The sequence below is a fragment of the Erpetoichthys calabaricus genome, chromosome 4 (genome assembly GCF_900747795.2).
Source record: "Erpetoichthys calabaricus chromosome 4, fErpCal1.3, whole genome shotgun sequence".
Taxonomy (NCBI): domain Eukaryota; kingdom Metazoa; phylum Chordata; class Cladistia; order Polypteriformes; family Polypteridae; genus Erpetoichthys; species Erpetoichthys calabaricus.
The window spans coordinates 87,811,566-87,832,047 of record NC_041397.2 but is presented as its reverse complement, the minus strand read 5'-3'; the positions used below and the strand labels follow the sequence as shown (position 1 = coordinate 87,832,047).

At 39.4% G+C, this 20,482-nt stretch overlaps 1 protein-coding gene across 1 annotated transcript in view; it reads left to right on the top strand.

Annotated features, from left to right (window-relative positions):
• pibf1 (progesterone immunomodulatory binding factor 1) overlaps positions 1–20,482 on the top strand; it is a 199,708-nt gene that overhangs the window by 33,938 nt on the left and 145,288 nt on the right. Inside the window, exons 7-9 of the mRNA XM_028799614.2 lie at positions 4,406–4,514; positions 5,829–6,010; positions 18,256–18,381. Coding sequence (XP_028655447.1) covers positions 4,406–4,514; positions 5,829–6,010; positions 18,256–18,381 — 417 coding nt within the window. The remainder of the gene's footprint in view (positions 1–4,405; positions 4,515–5,828; positions 6,011–18,255; positions 18,382–20,482) is intronic.

Here is a 20,482-nt window from a genome sequence, read left to right as displayed (position 1 = left end):
TGTAATTGTACTCAGTAATTAGATCACACTATCTTGTCCCCCATTTTAAAAATGTTGATCACTGCTGTAGTCTTCTTGACCTAAGGCAATGTCCCTACCTTCAATGCAACATTAAAGAGATGTATTAGCCAAAGTAGTCCCACAATATCTGGTACTTTAAACATGTCTAATTAGATCTCATCCTTCCCCATTCTTTTGCCACAATGGAACTTTTTACATACATTTGATAATGCAAAAAGCACCTACTGCAATTGCCATGTGTGTCTGACTGTTTGCATGTATTAGTTAAGCTCTCAGTGGATTGGTTTTATTGAAATTTGGCACACTTATTAGGGCTGTCAAATAAGCCAGAAAATGATTTGAATATTCAAAAGAAAAATAAATGCATATTTGAATATATTTCAGCTTACATTAATGACACCAAAAAGGCCTTATAAAATGGAGATTATAAAGTGTTACAATGAAGCGAACAAGAAGTATTAGTTATTTTCCAATTCAGTTAGTGAGAATACCTTAGCATGAAACAACAGTTGGGGATTAGATTTAAGAGTGAATCAAAACAGGATCAGATGTTTAACTGGATAACTGTAACCTCAAACTGGAGAAATGTTTTAAAAATCTGCTCTGAGCACACCTGTATATCAAACAACCATATAGTGTGGTAGAAAAAATACTGTCCCAAACTACGTTGTTAAGGGGTATAGCTCCTTAACTAATTTTTTTACTAGAAGCTAACTATTCAAAATTATGAAGTAGTGACTGTGTTCATTACCCTTCTAAAACAGATCTACAAAATACCTCAGGATGTATAGTGTCTGAAAGTAATGATGCAAAAATTAGTGTGAGGTAAAACGAATAACCGTTCTTTTACAATCGTACATTAACTCTTATCTTTGGATAAGGCCTTATTAAAATGTATCTGAATTATATTTGATTAGTACCATTAAATCTGACAGCAATAACACTTATTCTTCAAGGAAATTTTGTGAGGAAAGTTAAATTTACATTAAGATACCTTAAATTGAGCATGCTGTGCATTTTTCTTTATTTCAAAATCGTTCATTGAAAAGACATGGTGAATTTTACAACAACAACAACAACATTTATTTATATAGCACATTTTCATGCAAAAAGTAGCTCAAAGTGCTTTTAGAACTTGTCTAACCTACAACAGATTAAGTTATCTGCATATTATATTGATTCATTATTTATTTTACAGTATAGAGTTCTTAATTGGAAACTGTCCAGGTCTTCTCCTCATCATGATCCAAACCAGCCAATAATTTCACTGTGAGACTTTAAACAGATCTTTCAAAAATGTTATGTTTAAGAAGTTGTATCTGCAGTTAGTCCACAAACAACTACTAATAACAGGACATGCATCTGCCAGGCTTTTAACTATTTCAAACCTGAGGTCTCATATTACACCAGTTTTTATTATCCCTCCATTAGCTGCCAGTAGAATTTAGAACTCAACTTAAAATTCTGGTTCTCATTGCTAGAACCCTCCATGGGTGGTGTCCCCAGTACATTAGTGAGCTTGTGCATGATTACACTGCTAGTCAAGCTGTTGGATCCTGGAAATAGGGTCTTCTTTCTGTACCATACACAAGAGTGAAACTGCGTGGTGATCGTCCTTTACAGTTTGTTGCACCGAAGTTCTGGAGTAATGTCACCCTGGTACTGCGTCAGAATCATTTTATATCACTTGAATTGGATTTTGCTGCCTATGAATTCTATTGAGCCATAACAAGCCTATTTGGGCTATGCTTTATAGCTATTTAATGTAAATTAGTGTTAAAAAATTTTATTCTTTTATAACAAATAATTTTGAATATCACTTACTGTTACAGAAGTATTTAATAAAGAAAAATATAACTGCCTGTTTTAAATAACTAAAAAATGTAAAATGCTCTAGCTTTCAAATACGTTAACTAAGTTCTCATACAAACCTGAACATTATGCCATTTTCTAACTTACTGATTGCTGTGGCTGCCTTAGTAACTGAAATAGACCTGACCTCAAACATTGCTTTTGGCTTTGATCTCTTCAAAGAGAGTATTTTGCAGGGTTTTGGACTTCTTCAAAGTGTTATTTCCACATCTCTAATCCCATAAGTTGAGATCAACATTTTCCCACCCTTGCTAAGGACAGCCTTGGCAACCTTTCAACGATCCTTCCTAGGTTTTCCAATGGCTTTTTAGAACTTTGTTAAGGCTGTCTGAAATTTATTCCACATTGTTGTACTAAACCTCAGCCACTGCTGTTGCTGCTGCTGTTTTAAATTTCTGTACCTCTCCGTTACCTGGCATGTCTGCTTTCTTCAAATTGTCGTCCTCTCTTTCTGCTGAAGTCCATCTATAAGTCCCATGTTTGCTGACTGACAGGATCCAAGAAACATCTGGTCATAACTCCTTGCATGCACCTCCACTTTTGTGGTCTTCAACAGAGTTAATTCAGATTGTGTGTCTCATCCATAGATTCAAGAGAAACTCCTTTTGAGTAGGGAGTGGAACTCATTGTGGTAATGCATGACTCCATACATTACCAATTTTAAGTTTAAAAAAAACATTAAACCGAATATCATTATTCATAAGGATAAAAGAAATGGAGCCGATATAATGGCCAGTACGGACTCCTCCGCAGGTGTTCAGTTTCACACACCAATGTCCAAGCAAGCCTGCCTATTGTAGGAGGTTAAATGTGTGGTGCATCTGGAAGAAAAAGCTGGCATTTGCCATAGTAACCAAGGTTGTGTCAGAGATGGGGATGCCGTATGCTAAATAAATGAGGTTTACTTACTGGTGAGTCGGCAATTGGTGTGCTTGAACTCGGCATACCCAGTCATCCGGGGTGCCTTTTACACGTGCGTGACCAACAAGAGTTTAATTTTAAATAGAAAGTTGCTAGGGGTGTGTTGCGGCGCGTGGTGTGAACGTGCCAGCGTCTACCTGGATAGGTGCGTGGGGGTAGAGAGAGGTGATAGAATGGTTGGATAATCTTGCCAATTATATTTAAGGAGTTGCCGGCCAACAGGGGTTAGTGGACCTAAAGGCGAGGTAGGGTTAAACACTGCTGAGCTATTGAAGGAGCAGTTGTGTCATTTGACGGCTTTGTAAATATTTTTTTTTTTTGTACAAACATACCTCCGAGTGATAATTTTGGTGGAAGTATATATACTTATATATTGATGGGATAGCATTTCTTTCGTGATTTGTGCAATTGTTTTTTTCTTTTTGTAAATACACGCACATTATTTTTTTTCTTGTGCATTTTTTTTTATTTTCTTCCTTTTGGAGGAGCATCCTGAGCCAGAGATAAAGAAGGAGGACTGCCTTCATTTTTGGAGTGTGCGTGTGTGTAGTTTTTGTAGGAGTGCACTGTCTTTTTTTGTTTTTATTTACTTTTTGAAGGAATGTCAGTGCTGAAGGACTATGAAACAAAGCCCTCTTGACACTACTGTGTTTTTGTTGTAAACTCTTATAAATAAACATGCACCTTTCACTCTTCAATTTTTGGTCTGTGCCTTTTCTCTCTGCTGATCCTGTTTGGCTCATGAACTATCAGATGTCCAAAGTGTAGGTTGGGACAACTTTCCCACTACATGGGATATCACGCTCGTCTCAAACAGATACATGTCCAGAACACTCACACATCTCCCTGGGTCTTCTAGGTATGTCCAGCAGATGGTCTATCCGTCTGAGACAGCTCACCATTGAAGTGGTGAGATAGCTCAGTACCTGTTGACACAACAAAGTCGTTTATTAACCTTCTGCCTAAATAGGTACATAGGTACCAGGTACACTTTTGAACAACCTTGTGTTCTAACATGTTGTCCATTTTGGAAATTCTGTATCTAGCACAAAAATGCAATAACAATTCACTTTATCTTTTCTTTACAAGCATAAGAAATAACTTTTCTGCTATATTTTTAAAAGTACTTTACTCATAGTTTGAATTGAATTGGGGCATTTCTGTGATATGTATGTGTTTTTGTTTTTATTTTAATACTGTGATTATATTACATTTTTCATCTTAACTCACAAATATTCTGGTGAGCATTATGGTGTGACAAAGGGAGCATGACATTTATTTTGCATATATCCTCTTGCAATCAAACCTTTTAGTTTACAACTGTGTAATATAGTTTTGTTACATTATTGAACTGTGGTGCCATCTTGTGGTAAAAGTGTGTTAAATTATTAACAAGCCTTTGGCATTTGTTTGCATATGATTTTTCCACTGGTATTAACTACTATTTTTAATTGATTTAATATTGTCAACATAGTATGCCTTAAAATGGAGATGAGTGTGAGATGAGTTTAGTGATTGGTACGATATCGTGGTATTACAACTTGCACAGCTTTTTGTTATTCATTTACCTAATTTTTTGCTTTTCTTTTAGTGAGAGGGATGCTTTTGAACGTGATGTTTCAGAACTTAGAAAACATTTTGAAATACTTGAAGTAACACACAAGGAGCAAAGTAAAGAAAGAAATGATCTGTGCAAAGAGGTATAGCAGATTATTTGTGACAACTTTTATTTTTCTATTTAGCAAAACGGTACATTTGTTTAATATCTTTGCAATAGCAGCAATAAAACTGGCTCAATCTTAGTTAAAAGGATCTCTTGTGTACACCATTAATAAGATGTTTTCTTTGATACTGTCCTGGTGATTGTCATGAATTATTATTTCTGCATTATAAATTTTATATTTTTATATAGTGTCTAATACAATTTTCATAAAAATTTATGCCGCTAATGTTTTAGAAAATACATTTTCTATTTTTATTTTTCATAATATCATACTATAAAGTTTGTTGCCAGTTAGAAATGTCTAAAAAAGTAGAACTAAAAACAAACTAGGGATTTTGTCAAATGCCTGCTTGCAAAATAACTGTGCATATTATAATTTTTTGGTAATAATTTATGTTTATTTATTTATTTTATAATAAGCTAAAGTAATGGACTGTGTGATGCATGGTTTGTAATTTTATCCCACAACAACTGAGTCTCCGAGCATGAACATTTCACATTATCTCCTAGTATTTCCATAATAGATACTGTATATTGTACTGTAAATAGCCACTTTATTTTCCATTTTTGTTGTGTAGTGAGTTTTGTTAGATATTCAGAGAGCTATGCAGTTGAAAATGGAACAATTAAGTCCTCAGTACAGGTGAAAATGTAGAAGTGGGCAGGGTTTGTGATAAGGTGAGGTTTATAAGCACGAGGTGTGTTTTTGTGTACATGCAATGACACACTAACAATTGTGTCATCATTCCTGCAGTTATTTCCAACTTGAAGCATCTTGGTGGATTTGATCCTGCCCTTTGCTTGTGATCATATAATCAGTTACACAATGATTTAGTGCATGGTGACTTGTGTGTCTCACTGCCTTTGCATGCAACTGTTTATGAATTGGGATCTGCAGTAATTTCTTTTCTGTGAATGATTTGGCAGGTAGGTAGTCATTGTTGTATTTTACCTTCGTGCAATGTGATTTTATTCATCATTAGTTATCATCAGATCTGCTATGAGACCAGCAAGCCTCAAAATTGAGCTTCTACAGTATATCCTTGCTCATAAACTATCTGCAGTGACTCTTTATGTAGGATTTTTGAAAAATGCTGTATATAAAAAAAAAAAAACTTTGTTTCAAATAAATTATTTTGAAGTTAAACTGATTAAAGAATAGTGCATTTTATACAGTATATGTCATTTTTAATATGTAGTAACTCAAAATGTTTGTGTTTTAAGTACCAAAATAACTGCAGTATATTTAAAATTACTTATTGGTGAATAAATATATTTTATTAATGTCCAGGTAGCAGCTCTGCAGCAGTCAGTTACTCTTCTGCAAAAGGATAAAGAGTTCCTAAATCGTCAATGTCTAGAGTTGAATGTGCGTTGTGCTCATGATGAAGACAGAGTAGAAAGACTCCAAATACAACTTGAAGAGGCAAAAAAAGCCAGAGAAGAGATGTATGAAAAATATGTAGCATCAAGGTAAGCTTTTTTCTAAATAATTAAACAATTTAAAACTGTAAATAAATTAACATTGCCTTAATTGAAATTTTGGAGTAAACAGGAAAAAGTTTAGTCTAAAATAAATTCAAAAGCTTGATTCCAAAAACATGTTCAAAGTTTAGTATCCTATTTAACATGAGGAGGTCAGGTCAGGTTGGGGGGAGGGGGGCATGCCAGGCAGACAAGTGGCCCAGTCCCACCCTCTGGAAATGACCATCTATTTGCCGCTGCCAGGTGTTATGTGGGTGTCCCATTGGCCTGGTCTAGCCAATTTGGTCTTCAACAACACAAAGTCAAACTAGCGGTATCCAAGGATTCTCTGAAGAGACATAGCACTGAAGGAGTTCAATCTTTGTCTCCGGTCACTGCATTGTGTCCGTGTCTTGCAACCATTTAACAAAACAGAAATCACCAGGATTCTAAAGGCTTGGACCTTCCATCTATCGGGAGCGCCACACACCCCTTTCCAGCGACCTCATGACACCCCATGCTCTCTGAATCTATCTGCAGATTTCGTAGGAAGAGTCACTAGAGACATGAATGTCAGTGCCGAGGTAAGTAAACCTCTCAACAAGGTCGGCATTCTCTCTGCAGACAGATGTATTGCAGATGGCTGTGCCCAAGAGGTCATTAAAGACCTGCATCTTGGACTCGCAAGCCCAGACACTTAGACTTCTTGCTCAGTCACTCAGCAGCCGCCCCGATTAGAGCTTCCATTGGCTCTGCAAAGATCACAGCATTGTCGACAAAGCCAAGATCAGTGAATCTCTCTCTCTTCACCAACAGATGCCCCAAAGCTGCTGGACCCCACGACACTACCCAACACTCAGTCCATGCAAGCATTCAGCTGAGTAGTATCAAGAACACACCCCTGATGAACCCAAGGATCAACTGGGAAAAACGCAGAGGTTCTGCCCCCACTCCGCACAGCACTCACATTACCAGTCTACAGACTGAGGGGATGTTGTCTACAGCAACTTTGGGGGGATCCTGCGAAATCTCAGTATGTCTCACAGTGCAGCTCGATCAAATGAGTCAAACACTTTACGAAAATTGACAAAAGCTGCAAATAAATTCTGCCGATATTCACCTTTGTGCTCAATGATAACTCTCTGTACCAGGATGCTGTCGCTGGTAGATTACTTGGGCGTAAAACCAGTCTGATCATGGAACCTATTGAGGATGACCCCAACAACAACCTTACCCAACACCAAGAGCAGTGTTATCCCAATGTAGTTGCCACAATCTAGGTGATCGTCTTTCTCTTTACAAATAGGGACGACAAGTCCCATTTTCCAGTCAGTTGGGAGGATGCCCTTCTCCCAAATGCAAATAAAGATTGCTTGCAATGCCAGGAGGTCAACCTTACCAACAGCCTGGAGAAGTTCAACTTGGATACAACAGATCCTTACAGCCTTCCCTACCCTCAGCTGGTTCACCGCCTGTGCAAATCACAGTGAGTTTGGGTGATTCACAGCTAATTGATGCATCACTCTCAAAAACTGGGACCCAGAGATGTCCAACGTCCTAGTTGGAGGATCAACTTTAAACAGCTGCTTAAAGTAGCCAGCCCACTGGGTCCTAACTGCAGCGTTACCTGTAAGGACCATTCCATCACCCACCCTGACTACAACTCTCTAAGGAACACATTCAGATGTGTGTAATGCTTTGATTTCTCTGTAAGCAGGAAGTGGGTCACTAGACCATAGATTGCGTGTCACTTGCTCACAGATTCCTCAAACAAGCGCCTCCTTATCTGCCCTCAGAGCCCTCACAGCAATCCTTCTCAGTTCCCGGTATAGACCACAGTTGCCATCAAGCCATGCGCTGCAACTCCTCTCGATGATATCCAGGGTGTCCTTTGAGATGTAATACCTCTTTCTGTGAACAGCGACAACAGCAACAAAACCCTCGGCAACCTTCAGGCTCTTGTCACAGAAGGTCTCCCACATCACATTAGGATCGGCAGTCGTACCTAAGTGTGCAAGTTCCTCACAGAAACTGTGTGCAGACTCATTAGAAACAGGCTGATCTTGGAGTCTGGCCAGGTCTAGTCTCGTTTTCCTAGTAGGTGGTGGCCTACTGGACCTAAGCTAGATCTTCAGAGTAGCAACAAGAAGTCTGTGATCAGCATTCACAAACTGGGTACTTCTGTACACCCTGCAGTTCTAAAGGAGCCTCCAGTATCTGCCCATGATGATGTGATCAGTCTCCTTCACTGTACCACCAGCATTGGAGTACCAGGTCCAACAATGCAACTCAGGGCACTGGAACCAGGATCCAGTGATCCGCAGCCCCTGACCTTTTGCAAAGTCAAGAAACATGGAGCCACTTTCACCCACTTTCAGACCCATGGGGACTGACACAATCCTCATAGCCATGTCTGTCAGTGTCAGTGGTCGCAATGACATAACCCATGACAAAGGGATTGTCACACCTCGTGGGCATCCATCAACCACCGAGTGAAGCTGCAAATAAAATGTCTCCCTCACCAAGACACACTAACTGAGGTCAGAGCATACACTAATAGACAGGGCACTCTGAGAGTTACCTACTCCTCGAGTATGACAGCTATCAGAACGACCAGACCAATAAAAGATGTTCTCACCTACAGAGATCTGGCCAGTCCCAAGTCTGCATACCTCAAGGAGTGCCACCACTGAAATGCTGAGTTTGAAAAACTCCTCTGACAGAAGAGGAAGATGATCATCATGCTGGAGAGACAAGACGTTCCACTAGCCTACCTGGATGGACGGCCTCAAATTGGGATCTGAGTACTGCCGTGCAGCAGGTGCCCCCTCAGCACCACACCAGTTCTGCTTCCCGACAGGCCTGACCCCATTTTCTCTCAGATTGTTGTGACTCTTCTGGGGAGGACTTCTTTTAATTGTGATTTCTGAAATGAACACAGTACAGTGGAACCTCGGTTTGCAAGCATAATTCGTTCCGGAAACGTGCTCGTAGTCCAAAGCACTCGTATATCAAAGTGAATTTCCCCATAAGAAATAATGGAAACTCAGATGATTTGTTCCACAACCCAAAACTATTCATATAAAAATGATTAATACAAAATATAAAGTAAAAATACATAAAACAAATTAACTTGCACTTTACCTTTGAAAAGAATCATGGCTGATGTGAGTGAGTTTCTAAACTCTTGTGGGATTGCACCCAACAGGACGACACACGGAAGAGCGTCCCAAAGCAATCGCAGTCTCCCAGCGCTGAAGCAGTTCTCTGTAAAAGCGAATCCGAAAAGATCGCGGACATGCTATAAGCGCCTGTCGTCAGTGGGTGATACAAGGAATAAGGAACGTTATAAATGCGCCGGGCCCTGCCTGACTGCTGTGTCTGTGTATAAATAACCGCGCTGTTGCTGTTTCAAGCTGAATAAAGCTTGTGTTGCTAAAGTACTGAGACTCAGCTTCGTGTTTTAGGGTGCAAGACGGGGACTCGCACGTCACAGCACAGACGCGTGTGCGAGCGCACACACACACACCCACACACGCACGCACACACACACACGAGCGCGCGCACACAGTCACAATGCTAATGCTGTAGTAAACACTATACGCTCATACGGATGTTGACTATATGAGTGAGGCACGCCGACTCAGATGGAGAATAGGAGACAATTGCCCACAATCCCGCAGTGTGAGAGAGAGAAGAACCATCAGCTCAGTTGTGATCACATGACACTCAGCAGACAAACTACTCGTACTGCAAGACCTCGCTCGTTTATCAAGTGAAAATTTATTAAAAATTTTTGCTCGTCTTGCAAAACACTCGTAAACCAAGTTACTCGCAAACCGAGGTTCCACTGTATACAGGAATATCAGTAGCTCTTAGTTTTGTGCAACAAGAATGCAAAGACAATTTCATAATAGTGAATTAATTTTATCACAGCATTAAGAAAGGGCTAATTCAAGTGATATGTAAACACTCTTCTTTTGTGAATAAAATTGTATCAACAATGCTTTATAACATTAAGTCTCCAAATCAACATGTTGAATAGTTTGACTTTCTTCTTGGTTACAGAGATTGTGGCATTGTCACACATATACAAAGAGAATTGAGAGCATGTGCACATCCATATGTCATATATAACACAGTATTACTGTAATGTTTAAATGACATAAGCTAATAGTTCAGGTTATTAACAGAATTTTCAGTAGCAGAGATAAAAAAAAGAAAAAAATCTGTATATAGGGATTAGTGATGAGTGAACATTTCTGAGGTTGCTTCGCGGTGAGTTCCCCTAAATCTTGGAAATGTTTGAGATATTCCGCATACTTGGTGAACTGCTTTAAAGTCATTGGGGAAGGACTAACTGAACTAGATTTGATTGGATTGTAATGATGCAGTCATCTTTAAAGTGTCCCTGAGGGCTAGGGAAATGTCTGCCGACTATACTGGACTGGTTATTGTGGCCAAAAAGGTGATGTGAGCTGTGTGGCAGCAGTGCCAACCACTGCACCACCCACTACCGTGCCTCTGTGATATCAAAAAAGAACATATGCACGCAGTCAGAGATGAGCAGTCATAGATTTTGTCAAAACAAAGTGGAAATGGCGAAATCATAGCCAAAAGTCAGAAAAAAATATATAGGTCTTTTTAAAGACAGAAAATTCAAAGTGATGTTTCGTGTTTAAAGCCACTGGCTTTTTTTTTTATATATATCTTTTTTTCACGCTGAAGGCTATCCAAACTGTCTGTGCTGATGCTTTACACTTTTTCTTCCATCAAAGAGACAGAAACATGTTGTAAATAGTAATAAACATTTTGTTATTATTATTATTTCATAGTCAGAGTCTCCTTTGTTTTGGGGGTGAGGGTGTCAGGCTAATTCAAAGTTTGTTTTTTATCTGCATGTGGTTAATTATTATGCATGCATAGGGAACGCGCCACCTCCTCATATATTGACATGTAACTCGAAGCTCAACCTGCACATTTGGGTACAAACACAGATAACTCATTCCACAAAATAATGCAAATGATCAGCATTACATACACTGTCTCATCAAAGTTGGGTGTTACAGCTCCGGAGGACACTGACCTTTCAAAGCATTATGGGGCGCTGGTATTAAAAAAAAAATTCTCCTAAACAAGCCAAATTATTAGTAAGTAATTCAATGAACAAGAGCAAAGGCAGCAAATTAGCTACAAATAATACTTTGGCGAAATTTGCTGATCAACACTAATAGTGATTTAATATTTGCAGTGCACAGAAATATAATTGTAATAAGGAAAGTATTGTGGAAAAAGAATACAGTGCAGTTTAATAGGAAAAACATACATTACAGTGTTTTGATGTGCATTTTATAATTGTTACAACGTTGTTGGTTACTGATTTTTAAACTATGTAATCAAACAATTCAATTCCCGTGAAACCCACCTAATATACACTATCAGTCAAGTTTTAGAACACCTCAGAATGTCCAGTTTTTCTTCACATTTAATCAGTTGAAATGCAATAAATGACCTAAAGTGGTGAAAGGGTAAGTAGTATACTGCCAGAGGTTTAAATTTAAAGTTTAGTTAAGCAAAATAAATGGAAAGTTTCAGAATATTACAAATATGTCTTCTTCAGAGAATAACTAATAGGTTACAACTACCCTTGCAAGTTGAAGCAAACAATTTGCAGAGGTGTCTCAACTTCTCTTGATTACTTAGAGAACTCTCTGTCTGTCTTAAAGCAGAGTTGCATTTCATCTGGTTAAATTTGAAGAAAAACTGAGGTGTTCCAATAATTTTGACTGGTAGTATGTATAGTTCACAAGATGTCTCAGACTATCAAACAATATGACTTTTACACTTTAGGGAAAAAAAACTCATTAAGATTTGTGGTTTTTCTAATTTGTTTTTTTCTTGTTTTTATTATTTTCTAATTTGCTCTGTATGATTATACAGTATACTCATAGGAATGGGGGTCTACCTTAAAAATGCTTGTTGGCTAATTATAGCTAGTATGAAACAGATTCTGAGGAATAATTAATCGGAACTGTTTTATTTTTATTTTCCTCACTTCCAAGCAATAATTTAGTTGTTTTCTGGTGGAAATGAAGCCAGTTTATCTTTTCTATTGACTGCAAGTACTGTTCATGGATATCATGAAAAAAGAGAAATTAATCCATTAAAATTTAAATTTTCTCCAAAATGGATATAATATTCTAGTTGAAATAGAATTTAATAATCAACTTTTTAATGTATGTTATGTAACACAGTTTACATGAAATAGTAAATTTTTTTTCTTAATGAGTGTTTTCTGATACTTGTTAATATCTGGCATGGTTACACATTTATCATAATACTTAGAATGAGTAGGAGAGGCAGTATAGATGGTGTAACGGTAGGAATATGTGCCACAGTCTGTATTTTACAATGCTATTTATACCAGGAGAGAACTCATTTTTATATTTACATTGATACAACATCCCTGCAATGTTGCTGCTTACTCATCATTGTTTAGAATTTTGCCATATTTTAGCTCCAGTTGTATAATTTTGAAAATGTTCATTTTGCTGATTGAAATCTGACCAATTCAGAATTGATTTTCTTGGTTGAAATACATATTCATGATGCATCTGAGATGACTGTAGCCAATAAAAGTCTGAAAACAAACTTAGTGTTTGGTGTGCAAGCCTGTGAACAAAGACACAAAAAGTGGGGAAAGGTTGTGTTAGCGAGATGGGAAAATTGTCAAAATTATTGAATGGAAGAGTGCTTCATCAGTTGTTTGGAAATGGTTTTGATTTTAAAAAGTCACATCATAACCAGCTGTCTGTGCATTATGTTCAGTGATAATTTTATTCAGCAGTTGTAATGCACCTAATGACGAAGTCTGTATGTGAGTATGGAGTCTAAAGGAGCCCCTAAGTATACATATTTATGCTTATAATAATTTTATTTAAAATAATATAAATTTATGCTCATAACTTTATTTCATTGCTTCAGTTCTGCAAAACATATACATACATAGTGAGAACATTGAGGATGTTGTTGACTGCACTACTGACTACATCAACTTCTGTATGGACATTGTAGCTCCAGTAAGAACAGTACGCTGCTATGCTAACAACAAGCCATGGATTACAAGTGACATCAAGGGCCTTTTGAACCAGAAGAAAAGGGCTTTTAAAGGCGGTGATCAGCATGAGCTCAAGCACGTGCAGAAGGAACTCTGAGTCTAGCTCAGGGCAGCAAAGGAGCAGTACAGGAGAAAGCTGGAGCAGAAGTTGCAGAACAACAGCATGAAGGAAGTGTGGGATGGGATGAAGATCATCACTGGCTGCAGCTCGAAGCGGGGTGCCACCATCGAGAGAGATGTGGAGAGAGCAAACCAGATGAACAACTTTTTTTAACAGGTTTGACCACCCTAACCCACTCTCACCTCTGAGTACTGCACCCTCCAACCATCCTTCTACTGATACCAGCATAGGTTAGAGTTTCCCCCAACCCACAATTACAGCAGCGCAGGAGCTGAGGAGATTTTGTGCCAGCAAAGCAGTGGGTCCAGATGGAGTATCGCCACGACTGCTGAAGGCCTGTGCGTTGGAGCTGGGGAGTCCTCTACAGCGCATCTTCAACCTGAGCCTGGAACAGGGGAGAGTCCCGAGACTTTGGGACGGCAGTGATGCAAGATGTTTTCCAAAGATACCACATCCTAGTGAGATGAATGACTTCCGGCCTGTCGCTCTGATGTCACATGTGATGAAGACCATGGAGCGGCTGCTGCTTCACCACTTAAGACCATAGGTCCGCCACGCCCTTGACCCTCTGCAGTTCGCATACCAGGAGAAGGTGGGAGCGGAGGATGCCATCATCTACACGCTACACCGATCCCTCTTCCACTTGGACAGAGGCAGTGGTGCTGTAAGAATTATGTTTCTAGACTTCATTAGCGCCTTCAACACCATCCAACCTATGCTCCTTAGGGACAAGCTGACAGAGATGGGAGTAGGTTCATACCTGGTGGCATGGATCGTGGACTATCTTACAGATAGACCTCAGTATGTGCGTCTTGGAAACTGCAACATCAGGAGCGCCGCAGGGGACTGTACTTTCTCCGGTCCTGTTCAGCCTATATAAATTGGACTTCCAATACAACTCGGAGTCCTGCCACATGCAAAAGTTCGCTGATGACACTGCTATCGTGGGCTGCATCAGGAATGGGCAGGAAGAGGAGTATAGGAATCTAATCAAGGACTTTGTTAAATGGTGTGACTCAAACCACCTACAACTGAACACCAGCAAAACCAAGGAGCTGGTGGTGGATATTAGGAGGACCAGGCCCCTCCTGGACCCTGTGATCATCAGATGTGACTGTGTGCAGAGGGTGCAAACCTATAAATACCTGGGAGTGCAGCTGGATGATAAATTGGACTGGACTGCCAATACTGATGCTCTGTGTAAGAAAGGACAGAGCCGACTATACTTCCTTAGAAGGCTGGCGTCCTTCAACATCTGCAATAAGATGCTGCAGATGTTCTATCAGATGGTTGTGGCGAGCGCCCTCTTCTACGCAGTGGTATGCTGGGGAAGCAGCATAAAGAAGAGGGACGCCTCATGCCTGGACAAACTGGTTAGGAAGGCAGGCTCTATTGTCAAACTGTCCAGCTCCATGCCTACATCTGTGGCAGAGCGACGGGTGCTGATCAGGCTCCTGTCAATAATGGAGAATCCACTGCATCCACTGAACATATCATCTCCAGACAGAGGAGCAGCTTCAGCGACAGACTGCTGTCAATGTCCTGCTCCACTGACAGACTGAGGAGATTGTTCCTCCCCCACACTATGCGACTGTTCAGTTCCACCTGGGGGGGATAAACTTTAAAATTATACAAAGTTATTGTCTGTCTGTATACCTGCATTGTTATCACTCTTTAATTTAATATTGTTCTTTATCAGTATGCTGCTGCTGGAGTATGTGAATTTCCCCTTGGGATTAATAAAGTATCTATCTGTCTATCTATCTATCAGTGGCGACTGCTCTAAGACTACAAGGGAAGCTCCGCTTCCTCTACTATGTCAGAAAATAAATGCTCATATATGCACTGTCGTATTTATATTGGTTTTAATAAAAGTGCGCTAGAACGCGTTCAACTTCATGACTAGCTCGTTCAGAATCAGGTATTTATTGTAGATTGTTTGACGCGATTTTCTTGTCATACATTTCCGTACAGCACAGCGCGTTAAACCCTCCTGAAGCCCAGCTTCAGCTCTATGGGCAAGCACAGAGGAGCTTTTTTCACTGCAGAAAAGCTGGACGGTAATTGGATAAATGCACCAAAATCATCACTTCCAGGGAAGCTCAGCTTCTCTGGGAGTGAATGGAGCAGTGGGTGGGCCAGGACCCTGGGCTGCTGCATGATGATTGGAGGAGCTGTTTGAAGGGCGGAACCCCTTTTTTGATTGACAGCATGTGTTAAGTATACATCAGCACTACAGAGATTCGAGTTCAGTCCATGTGGATTTGCAGGTGAAGTCTTACGACAAACTGCTGCACTCTGTATTGTTTGCTGGTGATATAAACCATTTTTGTTTGTACAAATCATTCTTTAAATAATAAAAAAAAAAACATAGCGTTCTTGACTTTGCTCCTTGTTTCAGCATTATAAAGTTAGTTTGTTCATATAATTAAAGTAGCTCGTGGAAGGGGAAACTAGCCAGCTAGCAAGCTGTGCATAATGGCAGATGCAAACGGTGCTAATATTGTTGACCTGCTTTTGGCAAAACCATTTAGTGGTCTTCCTTACGAGGAGAGACTCAGAATTAAACGGCAGGGCAGACCAACGCCCAAGATTGATCTGGTGCAAAAATCAGGAAAAAATAACAGGTCTTTTCAGCTCTCCTGGTATGACAAGGTGAACTGGCTGACAGGAAGTGCTGTGACAAAGAAAATGTACTGTTGGCCATGCCTCTTGACGAAACCTTCTCAGGGAATGGGATTTGTTTGGTCAAACATGGGTTTTGGGGATCTGGGTAACTTTGACAGGGCATACAAAAGGCATGAAAAGTGCAAAGAACATGTGAGTTCATGTGCAAGGTTATGTTGTCTGGGCAGGGTCAGGGTTGAACATGCAATCAATGAAGGTCTTTGCATTCAGGAGGCAAAACATAATGAAACAGTAAAAAAAAACAGGGCCTTCCTAAACCGTCTAATTGATGTGACTTCCTTGCTTGGCCGTCAGGAGCTGGCATTCAGGGGGCATGATGAGAGTAGTGAATCAGCAAATAAGGGGAATTACAGGGAATTTACAGAAACATTAGCTAAATATGACTCTGTCTTGGCCACACAATTTCCGTCATCAGCTGTGTTTTCTGGCATGTCCCACTCAATCCAAAATTACTTGATCTCTGCTCTCGCAGCCACTGTTTCTGATCATATAAAAGGTGAAATTCAGACTGCTCCTTTTTTTGCATGGCAGGTGGATGAAGCAACTGACATATCTTGCCATGCCCAACTGTCTGTCATTGTTAGATATGTGGATAGTGCAGGTAAAATTCAAGAGTGCTTCATTTGATTTTTGGATGTGTAAGGGGGTCGAGATGCTCAGTCTGTGTTTGAAGTTTTAAACAAGAACATGCAGAGCTACAGTTTCAGAGAAAAACTTGTGGCACAAACCTACGATGGGGCTGCTGTCTTTGCTTCATCTCTCAATGGCCTATAGGCCAAAGGTAAAGTAATAGTCCCTAGTGCAGTGTTTGTGCATTGCTATGCAGACAGACTGAACCTGGTGTTGTCCCAGGGTGCTAAATGCTTGCCTGGGTCAAGAATATTTTTTGCATCTCTCTCTGGGTTCACCACATTTTTTTTAAAGTCCACAAAAAGGATGTCTTTTCTTGAGTCTGCAGGGTCTTCAAGATTGCCCAGAAACGCTCCTACTCGATGGAATTTCACATCACGGATAGTGAGCACTGTGGCAAACAATTATGATGGCCTCCTGCAGACTTTTGACAAGATTACCCAGGATGAGAGCATGGATGATGACACATTAGATGCTGCCAAAGGCTTCATAATGAAACTGGAGGATTTTGAGTTTGTGTTCATGTTGTACACATATGAACAAATATTCTCTGAGACAGATGTTGTCTTTGATATTGTCCAGCAAAGGGCTATGGATGTTCTTTACTGCAAAAAAAGAATTGGGTCTCTCCTTGCTTTTGTCAAGGAGAAGAGGTCAGAGGAGGCTTATCAAGCAGTTTATGCAAAAGCAGCAAATCTCACATCAGACCCTCGAGATGAACCTATTAGAAAGCGCCGTCTGTCACAATTACAGGATCCCCGGGACCGCTACAGAAATTTGTACATGGCCTTCCTAGACAATCTCATGGAGCAGATTTCTCAGCGTTTTTCAAATTAGGAAAGCATGAGCTTCTTACAATTAGTCAATCCAGAGAAATTTGATGAAATGAGACAAGTGTTTCCAGAGGAGGCATTTGAAAGTGTGCTGAAAAGTTATGGCCATTTCTTTGACTGAGGGAGACTGAGGTCTGAACTTCAAGTACTATATTCAGATCATGACTTACAGGGGAGCAGGGGTAAGCTGTGTGATTTCTTGGTGTTTTTTAAAGACATGGAGTTGAATAGTGCAATGCCTCAGCTATACAAGCTGTTGTTGTTAGTGGCAACAATTGGCGCTACATCAGCAGGTGTAGAGAGGAGCTTCTCCTGTTTAAAACGGGTCAAGTCATACACCCGCAACACGATGGGCCAAGATCGTTTGAGCAACCTTGCTCTCCTGGCCATTGAGAGGAAACTGGTTAAGTCCCTGGAAAAGACGGCCAATTGGTATGACTGGGTCACAGACCATTTTCTGCAAAAGGTACAAATAACATAATGAATTTTATGATGAAAGCTTAATATGAGCTTCCCCTGTTTCAAAAGGTAGCAGCCGCCACTTCTATCTATCTATCTATCTATCTATCTATCTATCTATCTATCTATCTATCTATCTATCTATCTATCTATCTATCTATCTATCTATCTATCTATCTATCTATCTATCTATCTATCTATCTATCTATCTATCTATCTATCTATCTATCTAAAATGTTCAGCTTTTATTTGATTTCATGGGCTAATCGGCTGTTGATAATATGCAAATACTGCAGTTAAAAATGTCAAAGTATTGTAGTGCATGTTCTGCTTTATATTTTTAATTAGAAAGGGAATAAAAGAAAATTATTTAAGTTGTAAATGGTATTTTTTTTCTTGATTTCAGGGATCATTATAAGACAGAGTATGAGCACAAACTTCGTGATGAGCTTGAACAGATCAGAATGAAAACTAATCAAGAAATTAACCATCTTCGCAGTGCCTCCAAAGAAATGTATGAGCGTGAAAACCGGTAAGGCCAATTAACACATAAAAATTAGTGATATACGTATACAGTATATATATATATATATTTTTAAATTTTACTAGGAAAAAATTGCTACATTTATTCTACCTTAGGACATCCATTTTTGTTCTTTCTTTTAAACCATGAAAGACTGTAGTTTTAGATTACAGCATATGATTGTTTCGAAAGCTCTCAGTTGTTGGATTGTTAGCAGTCTTAGTACATAAGCATATTTTAATCCATTTATTATACCTTCAGTCAGGCACTTTTCATATACAGAAGCAGGCATGCATTATCAGGAGGAAGGATATAGAGAAGATAACATTATTATATATTATCTATACTAATAAAAGGCAAAGCCCTCACTGACTCACTCACTCACTGACTGACTCACTCATCACTAATTCTCCAACTTCCCGTGTAGGTGGAAGGTTGAAATTTGGCAGGCTCATTCCTTACAGCTTACTTACAAAAGTTAGGCAGGTTTCATTTCGAAATTCTACGCGTAATGGTCATAACTGGAACCTCCTTTTTTGTCCATATACTGTAATAGAGTGCAGCTCAATGGCCGTGGGAGGCGGAGTTGCGTATCGCGTCATCACGCCTCCCACGTAATCACGTGAACTGACTGTGAACGCAGTACGTACAAAACAAGGAAGAGCCCCAAAGAGTGCTGAAGAAAACATTCATTACACAATTGAGAAGGCAGCGAAACAATAAGGAGCGAGCGAGTAACGCATACAAGCATATTCATAAGTTCAGCTACTGCGGAAACAAAGCACGGTGTAAACTGTAAGTTTAAATTAAGTTTATAGAAGCGCTCCCGCTGCCGTTTGCAATACCATATTCGCGACATACAAGTTTAATGAGAAGACACGAGGTATAAACGAGACTTTGGATCACTTTGTAACGGAGTTAAAATTGCTGTAGCGAGAAACTTTTAAGTGCAGGGTCTTAGCTAACATTAAATAAAGCCTTGGACAAGAGCCCCACAGAGCGCTGAAGAAAACATTCATTACACAATTCAGAAGGTAGCGAAACAATAAGAAGCGAGCGAGTGACGCATACAAGCATATTCATAAGTGCAGCTACTGCGGAAACAAAGCACCATGTAAACCGTAAGTTTAAATTAAGTTTATAGAAACGCTCCCGCTGCCGTTTGCAATACCATATTCGCGACATACAAGTTTAATGAGAAGACACGAGGTATAAACGAGACTTTGGATCACTTTGTAACGGAGTTAAAATTGCCGTAGCGAGAAACTTAAGTGCCGGGTCTTAGCTAACATTAAATAGTTCATAGACCTACAAAAGGTTGCCATTGATTTGAGGGAAGATTGCTTTTCTCCTGTACAACTATACTTTGCATTCTCAACAGTAAGATTGCACGGCTTGGTCATATTACAACCGGAGTGCTGAACTAACAACGTGGTATACAAACAGAACTATAACAATCGTGATAAACGAACAATAAAACAGCGGAGAACCCGTGGATTAAATAAAAAGGCTGCTTCCTTGGCAACGCAAGGAAAAAGGATGACCTTATATGGCGTTCGTTTATAAAACAGCAGAGAAGCTGTGTAAAGTCTGTCTGCTTCACAAAAACAGCAGAGCGCCTTATATGAACAGTCAGTCAGCTAAAGAAGGGAATCAATAAATAACTATAATCGTAATAAACGAACAAAAAATAGCGGAGAATCCGCGGAACACATAAAGGAAATGGGTACCTGAACAGAAAAGTGAGTCTCAAATAGCTACACAATAACTATAACAATCGTAATAAACGAACAATGAAACAATACAGAACCGCTAAGCAAGGAGAAAGGACGGCCTTATATGGCGTTCGTTTATAAAACAGCGGAGAGGCTGTGTAAAGGCAGCTTCACAAAAAAGCAGATCCTTAACAAATTATTATTGGTATATTTTCCCTCAATTTAAAAAGGTTTTCTTTTCTTCTTAATAAAAATTTAAAAGCAGTACTTCGCCGCTGCGAAGCGCGGGGATTTGGCTATTATATATATGTGAATGTATGTATGTCTATATGTATGTCTATATATATATATATATATATATATAATATATAATATGTATGTCTATATATATATGT